We start from the raw sequence: 18982 nt of genomic DNA on the forward strand, positions 1-18982 counted from the left end.
ATTGTTTGCGATACAAACCCCAAACTGGGGTATTTATGTATTCGGGTTTAGGTTAGTGAGCATTTGTTTGATACCTAAAAGGGTAATGATTATTAGGGTGAAAATGTATTTTCTGACACTTTAGCACTATCACTGTACTTATTTTTTTATACAATTTTGTATTATTTTGATAATTTTTTTATCAAAATTAAGGCATTGTAGCATAAGATAGTTGGAGCGTTTAATGATGGGCCCACACCTTTGAATGGATTTCAAACAAACAAAATGATTGTAAAAATGATTTAAAATATGAAGTATATTTGCATTCATGAACCAAAAAATAGGTAAATATGTAGTGTACATATTTGCATTTGCATTGCAACCAAACGCAGCCATAAGGCTACACAACTGGGGTACCCATCCGGATTATGGAGGGCAATTTTTACCCTACCCATCAATATTTGTCTCTACTCTCTACTAGGGGTGATCATTTCAGCTTGGCCGGCACAAGCCCAGATTGGAAAATTCGGGCTTGGGCCTGGGTTTTGTATTTAGGCCTGGCCTGGGCCCACATCAGGCTTGTAAATTTTAGGGCTGGGCTTAGGCTTAATACTTCAAGCCTGGCTCGAGCTCAGGTTGGCCCTCATATATATTAAACTTACATATTGTGTATAATTACATATTTATACATATTATTTTACTTTATATTATATATTTGATATATAAATAATTATAGCATGACATGTATAATTTATATTATATATAATATTTTATATTATATAATGTATAAAATAAGTTTATATGCATATTATGTCATTTAATATAAAATGATATGTAATGTTTTGTATATGAAAGACATTGCCCAAAATCAGGCCCGGCCTGACTCGGGCCTGTAGAGACTTGGGCTAGGGCTTATGTTTCAGGCCCAGAACCCTGGGCCGGGCCCGAGCCTAAGCTATAACCCTTATCATAAGTGCAAAGCCTAACTTGGGTCCGACTCAGCCCATGATCACCCCCACTCTCTACCCGCCCCAATGTGATAATTTTTTATTTTATTTTATTTTTTATCTTGAAAGATAGATTTTGAGGGTGGGATGGGTTTTGGTATTTAGAACCCGTATAGCAATTGTAGCATATGGTATTAGGCTAAACCTTGCCTTCCCTAACCTTATTATTGGAACTTTGGAAGGTATATAAACTTTATTTATTAATGGTTGAATTCTATGATATTTTGAATTTTATGTGAATGATAATTGATAATATGTGTATCTTACATGTCTTAATCAAAATAATTAGAAATTTTGATATTTATTCACATTATTTTACATATTTATTGCTTATATGGCTGTGCTTGTTTGTGAATGTTTGGTGCCATAGAAAAACATAATGATTAAGATGTCAAAATGTTTTTTTTTTCTTTTTACATCTTTGTATCATGACAAGAGAGCACGTTATTGTACCTATTTTTTGGATACAAATTTAAGGCATTTATAATACAAACAAAAAGAATAACAAAATGGGTTATACTTTGCATTCTTTAATTAAAAAAAAAAGAGTTTTATACAAAATACATATTTGAGTTTGCATCTAACCAAATACAGTATATATTACAAGAGATAATAGAAAAATACATGTTAGTTCTCAATCCAACCTGCGCCACCCTCAAATGCGAGAAGGGTAGGGTCAATGAAGGGCTTGCATTTTCATGTATGAAGAAGGGTTTTAGATTTTGAATATTCTAATCCACTACAAGTTTTTGAGGAGAGTATAGATCGAAAGAAAGGTTTAGAGAGGTGGTTGAGAGTCAAAAAATGGGAACATAAGTAAGGGGATTGGGATTAGACCACATTTCGATTCAAATATGAACTGATAGAAGATCTCCAACAGGATCAATCTGATAAAACGGATACTGTTTGCAGCCGGCCAGCTGCCATATGGCACGGGTCTAACTAGGAAACAAACCAGGAAATATGGGCAAATTAATGACATCTGGCGTTCTGGAGGAACCCTAACACTGAGGCCCGTTAGCGTTAGACAGCTGTCGTTGGTCTCACCTACTCGACATGGACTGGTCTAAAGGCTCAAAGCACGAGTTAGACAGAGTCATATGATACGAGGCTGGTCTAATTGATAAGCATAAAACATTAAGACCAATGATCCAGACCCGGAAAGTCTTCAGTCTTCTGGTCTTCCCTACTCAAATTCACGGCTCCGGTGATCCCGACGGTCTCGCGAATTATGACCTCTGACTTCTCACTGCATGGATAGTCGCCCACACAGTCTTTTGATACCTTCGATTGGGAATATCTCTTCCCCATATAAATACGGAGAAGAGATATTGCTGCTCGAACGGGCTTTGCCCTGACTAAGCCGGATTCCATGGGTAGTCTCCCTCTGCTCCTACCAGGTTGAGTGCTGGTGGCGGCATTAGTAGGATCCGACGGAAGCTTCGCCGCATCTCGAAGTCAGGCCCATCTCTTCGTGATTCATGCATATTGCCCAGAATTTGTTTATCGATATCGAGATGTCTAATCGTCATCCGACTCCAGCCGGAATTTCACCGGAAAAAATCTCCCATCATCTCCTAAACTTCGAACTTCCCGACTACCTGGACTTGAACCAATGGTTTGAAGGAGACACAGCACCTGTCACTCATGGATCTTCTAATCAGGATTTGATCCTTCCAATGCCCAACATCGTCGGTTCCGGCAAGAATGGCAATCAAGCTGAAGTCTCTAGCCCGAGCAACATGCAAGTGATTGGCTAAACATAGTGTTACTTTCTTCTGTGTGTAGCTTTGGAATTTTCTTTCTTTTCTGTATCAATTAAAACTGGTATTTGTTTTCATGTTGTCAGGGGACGTCGTAGTCGAACCAGAAATTCCGTTCTGGCTAGAGTTGCATTCAGAATAAAAACCGAGAAAGATATCTTAGACGATGGATTCAAGTGGAAGAAGTATGGAAAGAAGATGGTGAAGAACAAACCATATCCAAGGTACAATAAACTTTGATAACTAAATAAATATGAAATATTAATTAGTTTCACGCACGAAAACTGTTTCAGGAGCACATTTGCATAGATTTTCTAAAACACTGTTGCAACGTTAAGTCGTAACTTGCAGCAGAGCAAACAGATATATTCACAGTTACAGATACCATACTTAGCAATCCAGAGCACAAAGATGATCATATTAACACCTCCAACTCCAAGCTCCAAATGGGTTTTAGAAAATAGGTTGTAATGATTTTAAAGCCCGTTTGGATACCACATGAGATGAAATGATTTCCGTCGTTGTTGTTTCCTTAACGGAGACCAGTTTCTGGTTGTTAATAAGATATGGGCAGAGGCCCGTTCCAGTTCTCTGGAATGAACTAGGGTTTTGATCCCACTTTCAAAACTTTCAAAAAATACATTAAGGGGTGACAATAGAGCAGTGTGTACGTGAGGTCCATTGAATTTACTGCATAGAGCCAGCAGTTGCTCTAATTCTATGCACAACATTCTTTCCCTTGTTTTGAATTACCCAACCAAGGTAATAAAAGGAGTCATGTTAAATTATCTCTTTCTTCAATCTTAAGTGTACCTTAATTTGTGCTTCTATTATAATTAAATTAAATTGCATATATTCTATTTAGTCCTAAGGCCCCATTTGGAAGGAGCACAAATGCAAAATATCTAGAGCGTAAAACCTTATATTTTATATTATTTTGTATTATTTATACTCCTTCCAAATTGAGTCTAAGGCTGTATTTGATTGCAATGCAACTTTATGTGTACTAGTGTAAATTCTTGTTTAATTTTGATTTTGGTTTTATTTTATTATGCTTCATGTCTTAATTTACTTCATTTGTACTGCAATCAAATAAAATAAGCTAAAAATTTGAAACAAAAATAGATCAAAATTTATACTCAAATCATTTGCACTGCCATAATTTTGCATCCTTACGAACTTATTTGCATTAAACACAACCTAAGGAAAATTGTAGAGTGCAAAACATTGTATTTTGTATTATTTTGTATGTATTTGCAGTGCACATATCCGTATTTGTACTCCTTCCAAACTGAACCTAAGAAACATCATGCAATAAAAAAATGAGTGTGATAGGTAAATGTTTAAATATATGAGTGGAAAAACTAGAAAAGAGAAGGCTATAAATGAAGTCATACAAAGGAACGTAGAAACAGCTCCACTAAGTGATGAATAAGAGAAAGTTGATTAATATAGTTTGTCACATGCCACATAGAATGGAATGACAAAACAACAATAATGTAATTGACCCCAAATGGTTGGGACAAGACTTGGATGATGATGATGGTGATGAATGTATAGGCATTTTTGTTAGTTTAAATGATAGGTATTGTGCTACCAACTAAGTGGTGGCTCGATTGGCACGTAAATTTGTAGTCTTAGAATAGATGTGGTTTTAGAGTCTTGCTATTACAGCTCCTACCACCTTTTGGAAAAAAAAAAAGTTATTAATTAATTGCTGAAAAAGTGTTGTACTATGCAGGCCTTTATGGGGCACAAGGGAGTGATTCAATGCAAAAAAAAAAGGGTTATAAGTATTGTCAAGGTTCAAAATATTGTAAAGTATCGGTCTTATGTATCCGATAATTCAATTAATTAATGATCCTCTTTCATTAATTTTATTTTATTAGTATAAAAAACTACAAATGTTAACAATAGCAAGACTTGAACTTTGGTCACTAAATTTTAACACCTATAACTTTGCCACTAAGCCATTACAATTTGCTTGTTATAATTATATACATTTTTAGTTTTAAGTAAATTTTATCTTTTCTTAGTGGTGCTTATTAATAAATGCTGAAATTAATTATTAAAATTTATATACTAATAAATATTAAGATAAATTATATTGGTTATTTGAAAATTATACATATTCACATTTTAGTTTTTTTTTTTTGTTTTTTCACATTTTAGTTATTTCATTATTTTTCAACAGTTACTAATTATATCTTGAAATGTCACATTTTATATAAACATTAAAATATGGTTTTTACATTTAAATGAGCTATTTACAATCATATAAAACTTGTAAGTATTGTTACTAATATATTTTTTATGATTTATTTGAATTTCTTATCATATTTATGTGTATCTTTAATTTTTATCCGTATTTATGCGCATCAAAAATGTATCTCGATACATTTCTTAAAATTATTTTTCCGATACATCTTGTATTTCCGATACTTTAAACCTTGGGTATTGCACTTGGAAGGACACTTGCATGATTTATGGAAAGAGCGAAGATAAACAGCCTTATCACTGAAATGACCCAACTAGAGGGACCGAAAGGAAATTCTGAGAGTACCACGTTGAATGGTCCACATTCTAGCAAGCTTTTCAAAGGCTATGGTTGAATAATATTCATTTAACCAGTCAACTCAAATACTATGAGAAAGACAACAGATTGAATTTTGCTTATCTCATCATGTGGCGTCCAAACATCCATTAACCTTTGCTTTGATGGAAGGCATGCATTGAATGAAATTTTATACAAAATTTAATTGTTAAACTTTCCCTCCAATTTCTGCTTCTCTATCAAACCAAAAATAGCCCAGAGGAAGAACAAGTAGATGAAAGAAAAATCCATTGAAAATGGGTGAACATGGGGTTTGATTGGTTATCACGATATATTATCAACTGCTGCTCTGTATAGTTGATAACAAACAAGCAGGCGGACGACTAAACTCCGTCGTGTAATTTGATCAGGAACTACTTCCGGTGTTCAGTTGAAGGATGTCCAGTTAAGAAGAGAATAAAAGAGATGCAGACGACCCACGCCATGTGATAACTACATATGAAGGCACCCATAACCACGAAAGCCCCTTTTCCTGAGCAGACTCAAATCTCTCTCTCTCTCTCTCTCTCTCTCTCTCTCTCTCTCTCTCATCTTCTTCTCATCTAGCCTTGAACTAGAAAAATCAGTGAGTACTCTTGTTTACAGAACATATATGCTGATCATATCTGTGTCAACCGTCAACTATACACCATTTTATGAACAACTCTCACAGAAATTCTCATATTTTTTGGAGAAAGAAATTCTCACATTTTAACCTGGAGAGCAAACCGCCACCAAGTGAAATAAGTGATTTATTTTACCTCCCAACTGGTTGCAAACGTAGCCTGATTCTGTTTCTCAAAATGAAACCCCAAGATAAAATGAGTAGCCACTTGAAAGGTTTCGAAAATCATTGTTTTCAATGCATTTGATTCCACTTCAAGATTATTTTAGAGCCTCCATGTACTCCTGCAAAGCGAATGTAACCAAAATATCAAAATTACATAATTAAGAGATTTCCAAAGAAACAAAACTATATTGTAATTTGTAAGCATAAAAATATTGTGATAGCAATGAGTCCTTTTGCTGCCACAAATAACCAAGATGCTTCTAGCTACGTCCATGGATTGTTTTCATCAGTTATGTGATTAGAAGTTGGATGACGGCCAATATTCAGCTCTAAATACTCTCACCCTTGGTCTCTACTTCCCTGCAAGGAATGTTAAAGCCGAGTTTCAAAGGGTTCTATTTGAGCAATCTAAGGCCATCGGGCATATAGTGTTGGACCCTTTAGGAGCTTGGAGTTTAAAGAGACAGCTATTGCAGGTTCATTGAGGACCAAGAGAATCATGGATCATCTCCATGGGTGGAGCTGCTTTCTTTGCTGCAGGTCTGTGCTTGTCCTATTCTCATGGCTTCTCTGAAGTATCTGTAGAGGAGTTATTGCAGGTTGATTGGTTGGACAAGTCATGGATATTGGTGGAGCTGGTCTGTGGCTTCTTCTTCATTGTTTCAAAGAAGCAACATCTCTGGCAGTGGCAGCTAGCTAGGAACATCTCGTTCCTTAAGGTGCAGTCGTGCTGAGATAAGCAGATGATCCAGCTATCCAGAAATGTGGGAGGAGCTGACTCTTAACTGCTTATGTTACCATGTTATTTGATCCTTCTCTTTCTTGCACCATAATTTCTCTTGATCTGGTCACCGGAGGGAAGGAAAAAACAAAATAAATATGTTTACATTGCCCTGTTCGGTTGTTCCCAAACACCCCATTAATAAATACCAGTATATATTTAATATAACTCAAATCCTACCAGAAAAAAAAAGAGATTAAAAATAATAATAAATATGTTTAGATACTTTAACCCTAAATAAGTCCCCAGTGAGGGTGGGCAGCCCCCCGGGGGGGGGGGGGCTCCCTGTGCAAAAATCGTCATCAACATGATCATCATAAATAATAATAATATGACCAAACAAGATGTGTTCCATGAAAAGGCACTTACAAGGCCATCAATCACCGCTAATAAAATGATTAGAGCAAAATCTATTTGCAAAATTGCATCTTTTTGGCAAACAGAAAGATTATGATCATTGGTATAGCCTTCATGTCCGCCAATTGATGGACTAGGAGAGCCTACAATGCTGTCTCTCACCATTTTCAAATGAAAGTATGGGAAGCCGCATTTGTCAATCACCAATTCAATATAATAGTAGAAACTACACAAAAAAAAAAAAAAAGAAATAGATCATCTAGAGTGAAAAAGGAGAGAAAGATAAGTTCACCTTATGGCCTTGCCCCGGGAGTTCTTAATGAAAATCCATTGTCTCGTTTTTGTTTTTGTTTTTGTTTTTTACCATTTCAAAAAAGGAGGGGAGTAGGATATTTTTACCATTTCAAAAAAGGAGAAAATGCATCTGTCGGGCCCTTAAAGCACTTTGAAAGTATTCATTCAAGTATCGTTTGCAAATCCTGGCAGGTAGCATTGTTTGCAAGTCCTGGAAGAAAGGAAGCTATTTGCATTGTTCCTGCATAACAAAAATATTAGAAAATCAAATGCCACATGAATTACAATGCCTCCATGTGTGCTTCCATTCTTCTACAGAAGATTCGATTTGCTGAAGACAAGGGTTAAGGGCAAAAGAATATCTGCTATTTTGCTTCATGGCTGACCATTAGCCAATAACCATACTTGAAAAGTTGAAATGAATACAAGGCAATACTCTACGGACAGAAACCATCACTATTGTTTACTATCAAAAACCATCTTGCTTACATTCACTAAGAATTTCATTTACATTTCGACCCAGTTCTGCAGCCTACACAATAACTCAACCCAGATTTATTTGGAGCAGATTACAATGCCTAAACAGGTGGGCATTTGGTACAACAATCCCATTCAGGTGATTTTAAATTTGGATGCTCAATTCATCGTAATCTAATAGTTTCATTTGGAAAGATGATGTTTGGATTCCTTATATGTGGATTCAGCGCTGCCAATTCTTTCCATTTTGCTCCAGTACCATGAACACGTGATGAGATGCTCCACAAGGTGTCTCCAGGCTGCACTGTTGTTGTCATCTGTGGAGATGATTTTGAAACAGCCTTTGATTTCATAAATGGGTGTTTACTCTTTCCCATGCCACTTGCAAGCAACCAACGGGACCCAGACTGTTGTTGTGTTTTGGTACCCCAGAGTTTCTTCTTGTCAGGCTCAGTCTTCAGACCTGCAACATGGACTTCAGTGATTTTGAACTGAGGTATGCCTTCCTCTTCATCTTTTTTCTCTGATGCCTTGTCCTTTATCTCCTCTTCCTTCACCAGTAATTCAGGCTCATCATTTTCTTCATTGTTCCTTCTTTCTTCTGAAACCATGTGGTATATTCTGGGCTTTGGAGGGACAAAAACTCTCTCCACTTGAATTAGGGCAAGCATTGGGGCACCAACCAGCTCATAGTTCCGCAAGGGATCTCGAAGCTGCACCATCAGTGCAACAGTAAAGTTATTACCTAACAAACCATACCGTCTACCAGAACCCTTGCTATGTCTTTTGTCTCCATTTTGTGCTCCAGTAATCAAATCTGTGCACTTAGCATGATGAGCAGCAAGTATCTTTGAAGTCCGCTCACTAATTCGGTCTTCATCATCAACTAACCCAGCATCGAGCCTCATCCACTCATCTAGAGTTATTGAGAGCCCCATTAATCCATCAACATCATCTTCACAGTCTTTAATGTCTAACAACTGCAACCCTGCAGCTCCCTCCAAACCAAGACAGCCATTGGTATTGGCTCTCTTACCTTCAAGGGCTGAGATCTCCCCAATTGATTGAGGGCTAATGTTTGATGGTGCATCCTCATCAGACATTCCAGATTGTATTCTTAAACCTTCTATTGAGAGAGCTTCAATTTTATCCATTGCCAAAGGAGCAAGGTCTTCCAAAGAGACATACTCTGAGCCTATCTCTCCCCTTAAGGAGCTTGAGTTCAAGATATTAGATCTGTGCCTAGTTTTACATTTCTTTCTTCCACCACTAATATCTTGCCCTACCATTGTTTCATGCTGCAACAAAACCTGTCTGTAACGACCAAGGAAGATGTAAGACAACAATGCCAGGAAGTTAAAGAAGGCAACAAAGAAACAGTTTTTCAAACTTTGTAAACCAATGCCAATGGTGAGCTAAAATACCTTTCAGATGCCTCAAGACAAGGTGCAGTTTCCCATGCTACTTGATGTATCGTCTTCCCAGTAATATCTTCCAAAGGCATCAACTTATTGGCCTGCATAGAGAGTTTTTCAATTCCAACGGAGGCCAAGCGTTGTAGTATCTCCATTATACCAGAACCCATTTCAGCAGGCACTACAACAGGACTAGAGACCTGCATGATCAAGCTCCCACCATTCTTAGCATTCTTGAAGAGTGAAGGATTCATAGAACGCAAAAATCCCCCATCCTTCGTTTGAACAAAGGGACCCAACCCTTCGGCAAGAGGAGGTAACTCAAGTGGTTCTTCAGGCAGTAGATGGATTGGACTACCAAATCCACCAGAGTTGTCAGGTGGAGAACTCTGAAAAATCTTCTCATTCAAGCCCCACTCTCGCATCAAAGCCTCTGTTTCCAAGTCTTCCAGCATTTTTACCCTTGTTTTATTCTCCATTGCCTTTGTTTCCCAATGATGCTCTGACTCAGCATCTTGAACAACTGATGTTGATTGAAAGCCCTCGGAAAATTCCCCCCACCCAGGACCAGTCAGGGCATCATAACCAAATCCTGACTCCTTGCCACAATCAAAATCAAAGATGTAGTTGCCACCAGCTAGAGTGTCCTTTTCAAACTGCCTCAGAAGTCGTTCCCTTGGAGATTCAGGATCACTGTCAGAGCTTAACCCACATGGACTGTGATCAATCCCAAGCATGCTTAAGAACTCACTTGCAACTGATGCAGTAGCATCATCCAAACTCAGAGACTTTCCCATTTTACTAGCTTTATAATTCAATTTAGCCTCCGTGTAATCTGCTTGCTCAGGTGATTCACATTTTGTCCGGGGAGAATCTAATACTTCTGACTCCAAAAGTGACAGGTTATGAAAAGCCTGCTCTAATTCCTCCATTACTGACTCTTTTGTGCAGATATTGTTTTCTTTGGAATCAAAGTCATTCACCAAAAGCTCCTTTCTGTAATTACCATAGGCCTCATCTTGGGGGTTAGTCTTACTGTCCTCTTCAGGGGACATCTCATCACCCTTATTTATATCAGAGACCTTGATAGTTTCAACAGAAGAATCACCAACAGCCTCCTCAGTGCTACATTCGAGTTTCACTTCTTCCTTCTCAGAAATTTCTATCCCCTTCTCAACCACAGCAAACTCAGGATCTTCACATAAATTTTCACAATCTCCTCTTGCACATTCAGAGGGAGAGTCAGAATGTGGTTTCAGAGGTTCAACTTTTTCAGAGGAAACTTTAAATTTGGGCCTAGAATCCAACAGAGAGCTGAATTTGCTTTCGTCAGGCTTCTGATAGAGCAAACTCACCGCAGTGGATAACTCTGACCTTGAAGTTGGCAAGACCTCATGAAGAATCTTCGCATCCTCTACAGATCGAGATGGAAGGCTTCCTGCTCGCCTATGCAAGCCCTTGCTGTCCCAAAGATCCAAATCAATAACAGGTTTTGTGGCACTCAATCTATTCTGTTTCAGGTTCAAAAGTTGAGGAGCATTTCTGTTACCCGTAGACTCAACCCGACCATCTCCTATTACTAAAAACCCAAAACTAACATTCAGAGCAGCACCTTTGGCCTTTCCTGAGAGCTTGAAGCTAGTCGTCCACTTGCTGCCAGAGCTCTTCTCTTCCTCCAATTCCTCTAAAGTAAGAGGAAGCAATCTGGTAAGATCAATCCGATGCTTCCCCAGATCCAGGTTAGGAGAACCATCCACAGAAGCATATAGCAAGAAATGCTTGGCTTCATACTTGGCAGAATGGTGAGGTCCGTTACGGCTACCATAGACGGGGCAACAGTACGTCAAGATCTCTTCAAATTCAGCCGTTCCTTCCAAAACCCTAGCCGAGCGGGTCTGCAACTCGCCCTCCTTCCTCTTCCAGCGAACGCAGAGGCTGACGCCATTGAAATTTGGCGGCAACCCTTCGATGGAATGCACTTGTAGAGAGAAACAGCAATTGAATCTACGGCTACGAATGTGGGACAAGGATTTCAACGCCTTCCAACCCCATAAAGACTTCTTGTCCTTCTGCGACGAATCCATGTACTTGTGAGACAAGTCTTCCTTGAGAAACCTAGTTTTGGGTTTTATGTCAGAGGCATGGGTTTTCCCAGCAGATTTGGAACGACCACCGGAGACAGAAACCATACCATTTGGCGGGTTTTTATCGAGATAAAGGGCTTTGCTCAGCACCTCAAGCTCATGCAACAACCTCCCGCTACCAGGATCTCCGCAATTCTTCTTCCCAGGTTCGAATTTTGCCATCATCCTCCTTCCGGAAAAATAATCAATAAATAAATAATAATCAACATAACAGTTCGAATTTCTTTAAATTTCCCGCTGATTGGTAAAACACATCGAAGGAAGTTTCTTCATGTTCATTCAAAATTTCAAACCATACACATAAACAAATTGGAAAACCCTTAACGATGGTCGATGAAAAAAAAAATCATCCAACGAACTCAATGATACTTACAAAGAAACACCGAATTCCTTGCGTTGATTCAGATAACCAGAAAACCTATATTACTCCTTACAATTCGCCGTTTGGACATCCCGAGCCCGGCCCGGGAAACGGGGAGCAGAAAGCCGAAAAGGGGAAATAGAGCAATTCCGAGCTTCCGGCGAATTAATCGGTCTGTCCTCGCCAATACTATCTCAGAACTACCCATTCGAAATCTTTCCTTTCGTGGGAAGATAAATGGAGAAAATAAATGTTTTGTCCTGCATTTGAGTCTTGTTGAGACGAGGATGAAGAAGAGCCGTGCAAGGCTTCATGCTAGTTGTACATTTGTACAATGAGAGGGAAATATTATAAAACTGCTTTGCTTGCAATGTTTGTTGTTAGTTTCGGTCTTTTCTTATACAAACAATCAGATATTTATGAAACTATATCGACCGTAGATTTAAGAATAACCACATCGCCGATCAATTGATCCCCAATCGACTAACTGATCAATGATGCCACCTTCACCTTTCCTTCTCAATAAGCGTGCGACATGAAATCATCATGTGATGTTCAGCGAAGACCGATGCCATGCGACTCATGTACGATTAAAAGGTAGGAAGTACATCATAATTACTATCATTACGTAGTTATTGGCTTAGGAATTTACGTCAAGAGACTGGAGACCGTCGGATTTGCATCCCGCATGTTTGATTCCAAATCAAGGTTTGAAATTCATATTTCGTTTACCTTTTCAATGGCTCGAACGCGAAGAAGGAAGAACATTCGGCGGATTTTAATTTTTAAGTTTTAAAATTGAAGAAGGATGAATTCATTATCATATCACATCATATCCTTCTCATTCCGTCGTATTCTGTTGGTATTGCTGGCATTATTAGGTGTCCAAATGAGAGGGAGCGGATGGGCTGGCCCACCCACCATATTCAAAATGACGCGCCAAAGTGCGGCCCACCTGTAGTGTATTACAAAGGATGCCACCTTTTAGCATACGCTAGATGGATGGCGAAGCTCCTGGAAGCCTAGATGTCGATTTCTTATTGGTTTAAACTTTTTTTGAGATAACGTGTATATATAAAAGTATAAATTTAAGGGTGATTTACTTAGACATCCCTTATATTTTAATTATTTATTAAAACCTACCCTTTATTTAAGGGTGATTTGCAATTACTTTATTCAACCCTTCATTAGGAACCTTTTTGTATTTCTTTTTATACTCAGTTTGGTAAGAATACAAATACAAATATATAGAGTGGAAAACCTTGTATTTTGTATAATGTATTTGTATTTTCATTTATCTTTTATTAGAACCTTGTACTTTATATATCTGTGTTTTAAAAAAATGATGGAAAAGATATAATATGGAAGGAGTTTTGACCAATCAAAACCCACCTGATTCGCTACCACATTTACGATTCCAATTTATTAGTCAGTTGTTTTGGATATTATATCTTTTTCATATCATAGTCGAGCCCCAAAGAAATGGATGTTTTTTTTTTTTTTTTTCGCAATGTCACTATCATTGGATTTTGGTAGAGATGGTTATAGCTATGCAATTAAGACAATTATTGGATTTTTGTTTTTTTGGGTAATAGAGGGCCATTAGGGTGAAAGTCAAGCGAGTTAAGTCATATTCGAGCTCAACCCAGCCCTATTCCAAGACAACATTTGAAGGGTTGGACATTTTAGGAGGTAGCCAAAGTTCAAGGCAAAATATTTGAAGGGTTGACTATCTTAGGGCGGGGTATATGAGAAATGAAAATACTTTGAATATAGGATTCAATAAGATGGTTGTTAATACCTTAAACATGAGAATTAATGAGGGGGAATAGGATTAACTAAAAAGTAGTACTGATAGGGACCAAATTCAAAAAGAATGGTATCTTAGTAAAAAAAAAAGGCCTTAGGAAATATTCCCATTTTTTATTGTAATAGAATATAATATAGATTAGTTTGAAGCTCTATTAAGTAATATGATTGGAATGGATGGAATGCATTGACTTCACCCAGGTATTTTAAAAATCGATTTAAAGCTTGACATGTTATATGTATGGGTGACGGTTCCTTGGTTCAACCACTTAGTTGAATGGGTCAAACCTTAGTAATAACAATACCTCGTGTGAGACATTAGATGTGAATATTATGTTTACTTTAAGCATTTTTTTGGCTTTTAAAATGCAAGAGGGAAAGGAGGAGAATGAAGAAGAGGCCTTACCAACCTCCACTCTATTGCTAAAATCAACTTATCAATAAGTGGTAAATTCACGGCTACGTTTGTGCTCTGTTCGATTCACAAATGAAATTAGTGTTCTAAAGCAATTGTGCTCGAACTGGTTAAGTCCCCATTGGCTACAACAGCTCAAATGAATGCTAGTGAAGTCGACAGACCAGTTCTACAAGAAGAGAACACATTAGAGATCCTGAGAGGATGAGTCGGGCGAGGGGGACTCCAATGGTCAAGTTAGTACCAAACTGTGAGAAAATGAGAACTGGAAGTGTACCGTTAGAGGGCGAGGAATTGCCCTTATATAGGCTGCGAAGTTCGGTCAATGTGTGTCCAATATGTTTGGAGGTGATAGGCCTTATCCATCAATTACTTGCGGAGTACTCTCGTACAATGCCACATTTGACCCTTATCCAATTCTCCAAGAAGCGAGAGGAACCAATCTTACTACCGCCAAGTGGGCAATGTGGCACCGTGTGGTTCGAAGGCATCAAGTGATGTTAGCGGATAAGGGGAGACATTCCACACAGGTTGGAGCTCCCAAGGTTATCTGACTCATCAGGTCGTCTATTACTCGAGTCAGAGAGGTAGGTCAAAGTTGTTGGGGATTGCATAAAGGATTCTACATAACGATCCACCAATCTGTCGATCTACTTTTAAGCAAGGTCGATGTTATCCTAGGTGGCATAAGCCAATATGTTGAGGAGTGTTCCATCGAGGTCGTGCCACGTGTGACACCAAGATGCCATAAGATGGTTTTGGCCACCATGTGGCGACTCGTAAATGGAAGGTCATTTTACCCCTCATCAATTGCCCCTCGCTTCCAAGCTTGGGGTGTATAGCTCGGGTGAAGGAAGTAGCTCGATCATAGATGATTTCTGTTAGATGCTCTGAGTGTGGTTTCGTCCGATTGTGAATTTATGTTGGTCCAATTTGTTTGGTTTGATCATTTGACAGGTCGAGTGGCAAGTACACACATATGTGACATGAAAATTAGCTATAGCGGATGCCAAAAAATGTGCAAAACTGATTTCGGGCCCTGGGCGATGAACCATCGCGCCACTTACGGTCACCAAATCCAGTCGATCGTGATTGTTAATAGGTTGAGTCTCCTACCTATAAATAATGGAGCCTTAGGGGTGCATTTCTACTTGTCCCTAGCGAGAGCTACTTAGTAGTGTGGTTAAAGAGAGCAAAGAGCAATTAAGGAGTTCGATGAGGTTGATCAGGTCTTCTAGTGTTTCTTCAGTAAGTCTCCTTGTTCTTGCTTTGTTTATTTCGTTTTTCCTTTTTTTTTCTTATGTCTGCATCTGGGAGTGAGGAACAGGGTGACACCTAGACTAAAGAAGGATCCCCAACCCAGGAACATTGGTGTTCCCATAAAGGGGCCTCCAGCTCTAGGAGGAAGTCCGAGTTCAGACCGAGGCTGCCTTATGAGGTATAATGCGTTCATATCGAAGTTTGAGGTCATCCTTCCTGGTTCAAGCCATCTTCCATGGGACCATGACAAGAAGGAAGTTTGTGTCTTCGAGTAAGTCCTGGTGGCTGGGCTTAGGTTCCCATTACATCCTTTCATCACCAAGGTCCTTGAATACTATGACGTAATCTTAGGCCATCTCCACCCAAACTTTGTCAAAACTTTGATCGACACCATCTTGGCATACCATCGCTTCAACCTCCCTCTTAAGCCTTAACCTCCAAACTTTCACCGGCCTCTACCAGATAAAGAAGTTGGTCAACAAGAAGGGATTTTACTATTTGTCTTACTACTCCAAGCACAAGTTGCTAGGTGGCTTCCCTAATAAAGTGCAGGAGTGGAAAAAGAAAATTTTTCTATATCTTGAATGAAAAGAGGTGGCCCTTCACCACGGAGTGGAGCACAACCATCAGTGACATCGGTGAGGAGCCCTTAGACGAGCAGCTAGAAGCTCGAATAAAAGAATTGGTGGACAAAAAATTGTTGGTTGAGGATTTATTGACCGAGGAGGCACTAGCCCAAGCTAGCTTAAGTCCTGTAGGTAGGTTTTCGCACTACACTTTTTTTCATTGTATTCTCACTTCGACTATTTGGCTTACCCACACTTATCAATTGGGGGAAAGTCATTCCCTCCGGTCACCATCTCCTCATCATTGCCACCACTAGTCTCTTTATCTTCGCCATCCTCTTCCTCTTCCTCCTCCTTGACCCCCCTCACCATTTCATCGATGAGAGCCAAGGTCTTCAACTGGCTTAGGTCAAACTCAAGAAGGAGGGAGGCAATGAGTCGATGTCACAACTTGAACCCCTTGCTTAGAGCGGCAGCGAGAGGAATTGGGCTTATTGTTGCCAGGTGGGTGATGTGGCACCATGTGTTTCAAAAGTGTAAAGTGATGCAAGCAAATAAGGGGAGACTCGCCATGTAGGTCGGAGCTCCCGAGGTTGTCTAACTCATCAAGTCGTTTGTTACTTGGGTTAGAAAGGCAAATCGGAATTTTTAGACACTACCTAAAGGATTCCACATGCCAATTTGTTGTTATCCTGGGTGGCATAAACTGATATGTCGAGAAGCATTCCACCGAGGTCATGCCACGTGTGATGCCAAAATGTCAAAAGATGGTTTTGGCCACTACATAGCGACTCGTAAATGGAGGGTAATTTTACCCCTCATCATAAAGGATATTTTCATTTTCTTATTAGTTATAGAATAAGACAACCATGGTTCCAAAACCAGCAAAATCTCCATTTTTAAACGCTTTGAAGACAACTTTTTTAACACAACCACATGGTCCAAAAGAAAGCTAATGTGGTCCAGTGGTTTTATGTATCTTGGATCATATTCTTATATTGGGTCAACTATTTGTGGTCTTGGGAGGGGTAGATTGGGCAAGGTCATAAGCTTTGACATTTTTTTTGCACGAAGTGGGGGCCCTGGGCCCATTTATTCATGCCTGCTAGTATGAGATTTTACCACAATAGGGCTGTTCATGGGTCAGGTTGGGTCGGTTTACTGGCGTTTTTCCAACCGACCCAACCTGATCGGTTTACCTAGAAATGAAACAAAAACCAACTCTGTACTAAGTAAAACCAACCTGGTCGGTTTGGGTCAGTTTTATGAATGATTCTCTCGGTGTGAACGATAAAGGATTCAAGTCTAAGAAGTGAAGGCTAGATGCCTGGAAATTAAAAATGATTTGATGGATCAAAGCTGAAATTTTATATATAATATGTATATTTTTGAAATAAAGCTGAAATATATCATATATATAATTATATTATATTATATATAATATGTTTAAGATATATTGTATATATTATATAATATATATATATATAAGTCGGTTTGGGTCAGTTCGGTGTGTGAAAACCGAAACCGAACTAAACCATCGGTTTATGTTTTTTGTAACCCGAAACCGATCGGTGCTGAAGAAAAACCGACCGACTCAGATTGGATTGGACTGGATTGGTCTATTTGGTCAGTTTGAATCTTGTTATGAACAGCCCTATACCATAATGCAAAGTGATAACCCCCATGTCGTTGTGTTGAATAAAAAAAAAGGTTGTACAATCAAAGTTCAATGGTAATAGATGAATTACTTCCATGCATGTGAGCCACAAAGAAACATTGATAAACATGTTGAATAAAAAAAAAAAAGGACCATGAGCGTAATGGTGGTTTTGTATGATTTACGACCACAACCATACACAAGGTTTAAAGAATCAATATGCTCTTATGTATTGGCAGATGGGGTGGCAATGAGTTGAGCTTTTTACGAGCTACTCAAGCTCGGCTAGGTTCGGTTTCAATTGAGCTCGAGCTTAATTCACTGTTTCGATTATTAAACGAGTTGAGTTCAAGCCTACTAGAGCCTCACGAGCCGACTCAAATATATATATATATATATAATGCATATATATAATACAAATATTATAATTATTAATTATTATAATTCTTAATTTTTAAATATCAAATAAAAAATATTTTTATGTATAATTTTTATTTTTATAAAATATTTTTTTCTCAAAATCGAGTTTGAGCTTATGATTTTTTTACTCGAACCGAGCTCGAGCCGAGTACTATTCAGCTCGGCTAAGCTCGAATCCACTCGTATTGGTAGAGGCATGTAGGTACTTAAAATCACACATTTTTATAATTTTTTTTTTTTCAAATTTTGGTTTTCGAAAGCTTTTTTTCACGATATGAAATAGATTTATCAGAACTCTAACATATGATACATCTGATAAGGGGCATATTTTATCCAAATTTTGAACCTTGACCATATATATTTTCAAAGCCAATATTTTCATTTTCTAGAAGTGCTATCGTTTTGGAATACAACTGTCTTTTTTGAGCCTGAAGGGAAAACCACTTCTCTCTCTCTCCTACTATCGGTTGATTGGTATCTCTCTAAGTATGTTAATGGGCAGACTGGTTAAATGACAACCCTGGCTTGATCTAACCCCATAGGAGTGGGTTAAGATCATGTTTATTTGGATGTAAGGTCAGTTTAGTGCTTGGAGTTCAGTTCAAACTTTGCTGCCCCACCCCTGCTACGTCATGATACCCGTTAATATATAGACGGAATATTGGTACAATTTGGTATAACTTTTATAGTCTCCACCTTCTGCTAGTAAAAATCCCTCCCAACACGTTACAACATGATCCATCTCTGTCCACACATCATGTGTGAGATCCACCACATAATTACGTACCTGCCACAAGACTGGAATCCACCATGAATATGATGTACAATTCAACTCAGATTGAAACGTGCTGGTCGGGATTTTTGTTGGCAAACCAATTCTAACTTCTAATTCAT

General features: G+C 38.5%; 1 protein-coding gene across 3 annotated transcripts; it reads right to left on the reverse strand.

Annotated features, from left to right (window-relative positions):
• Positions 1-8002: 8002 nt before the first annotated feature.
• Positions 8003-12324, reverse strand: LOC148846871 (protein PLASTID MOVEMENT IMPAIRED 1-RELATED 1-like). Of its 3 annotated transcripts, XM_088950630.1 has the most exons (4): positions 11974-12324; positions 11648-11769; positions 9466-11571; positions 8003-9355 (listed from the first exon to the last, which is right to left on the reverse strand). In XM_088950630.1, exons 3-4 carry the CDS (start codon positions 11538-11540, stop codon positions 8206-8208), a joined length of 3225 nt encoding a protein of 1074 aa, XP_088806756.1. In that variant the 5' UTR covers positions 11541-11571; positions 11648-11769; positions 11974-12324; the 3' UTR covers positions 8003-8205. The 3 variants fall into 3 exon arrangements, with proteins under 3 accessions (XP_088806756.1, XP_088806754.1, XP_088806753.1); XM_088950628.1 differs by having other exon boundaries at positions 9466-11766; XM_088950627.1 differs by having other exon boundaries at positions 9466-11769.
• Between the last annotated feature and the right edge of the window lie 6658 nt (positions 12325-18982).

Source organism: Nelumbo lutea, chromosome 6, assembly GCF_056320005.1.
Source record: "Nelumbo lutea isolate HS-2025 chromosome 6, American lotus-T2T, whole genome shotgun sequence".
NCBI classification, from domain to species: Eukaryota; Viridiplantae; Streptophyta; class Magnoliopsida; order Proteales; family Nelumbonaceae; genus Nelumbo; species Nelumbo lutea.

Bases quoted from the DNA above. Each gene is read 5' to 3' on its own strand.
- LOC148846871 (XM_088950628.1), bottom strand. From the start codon at position 11,765: ATGATGGCAAAATTCGAACCTGGGAAGAAGAATTGCGGAGATCCTGGT. The intron at 9,356-9,465 runs GTATTTTAGCTC...TGGTCGTTACAG, and splicing joins TGTCTTGAGGCATCTGAAAG to ACAGGTTTTGTTGCAGCATG.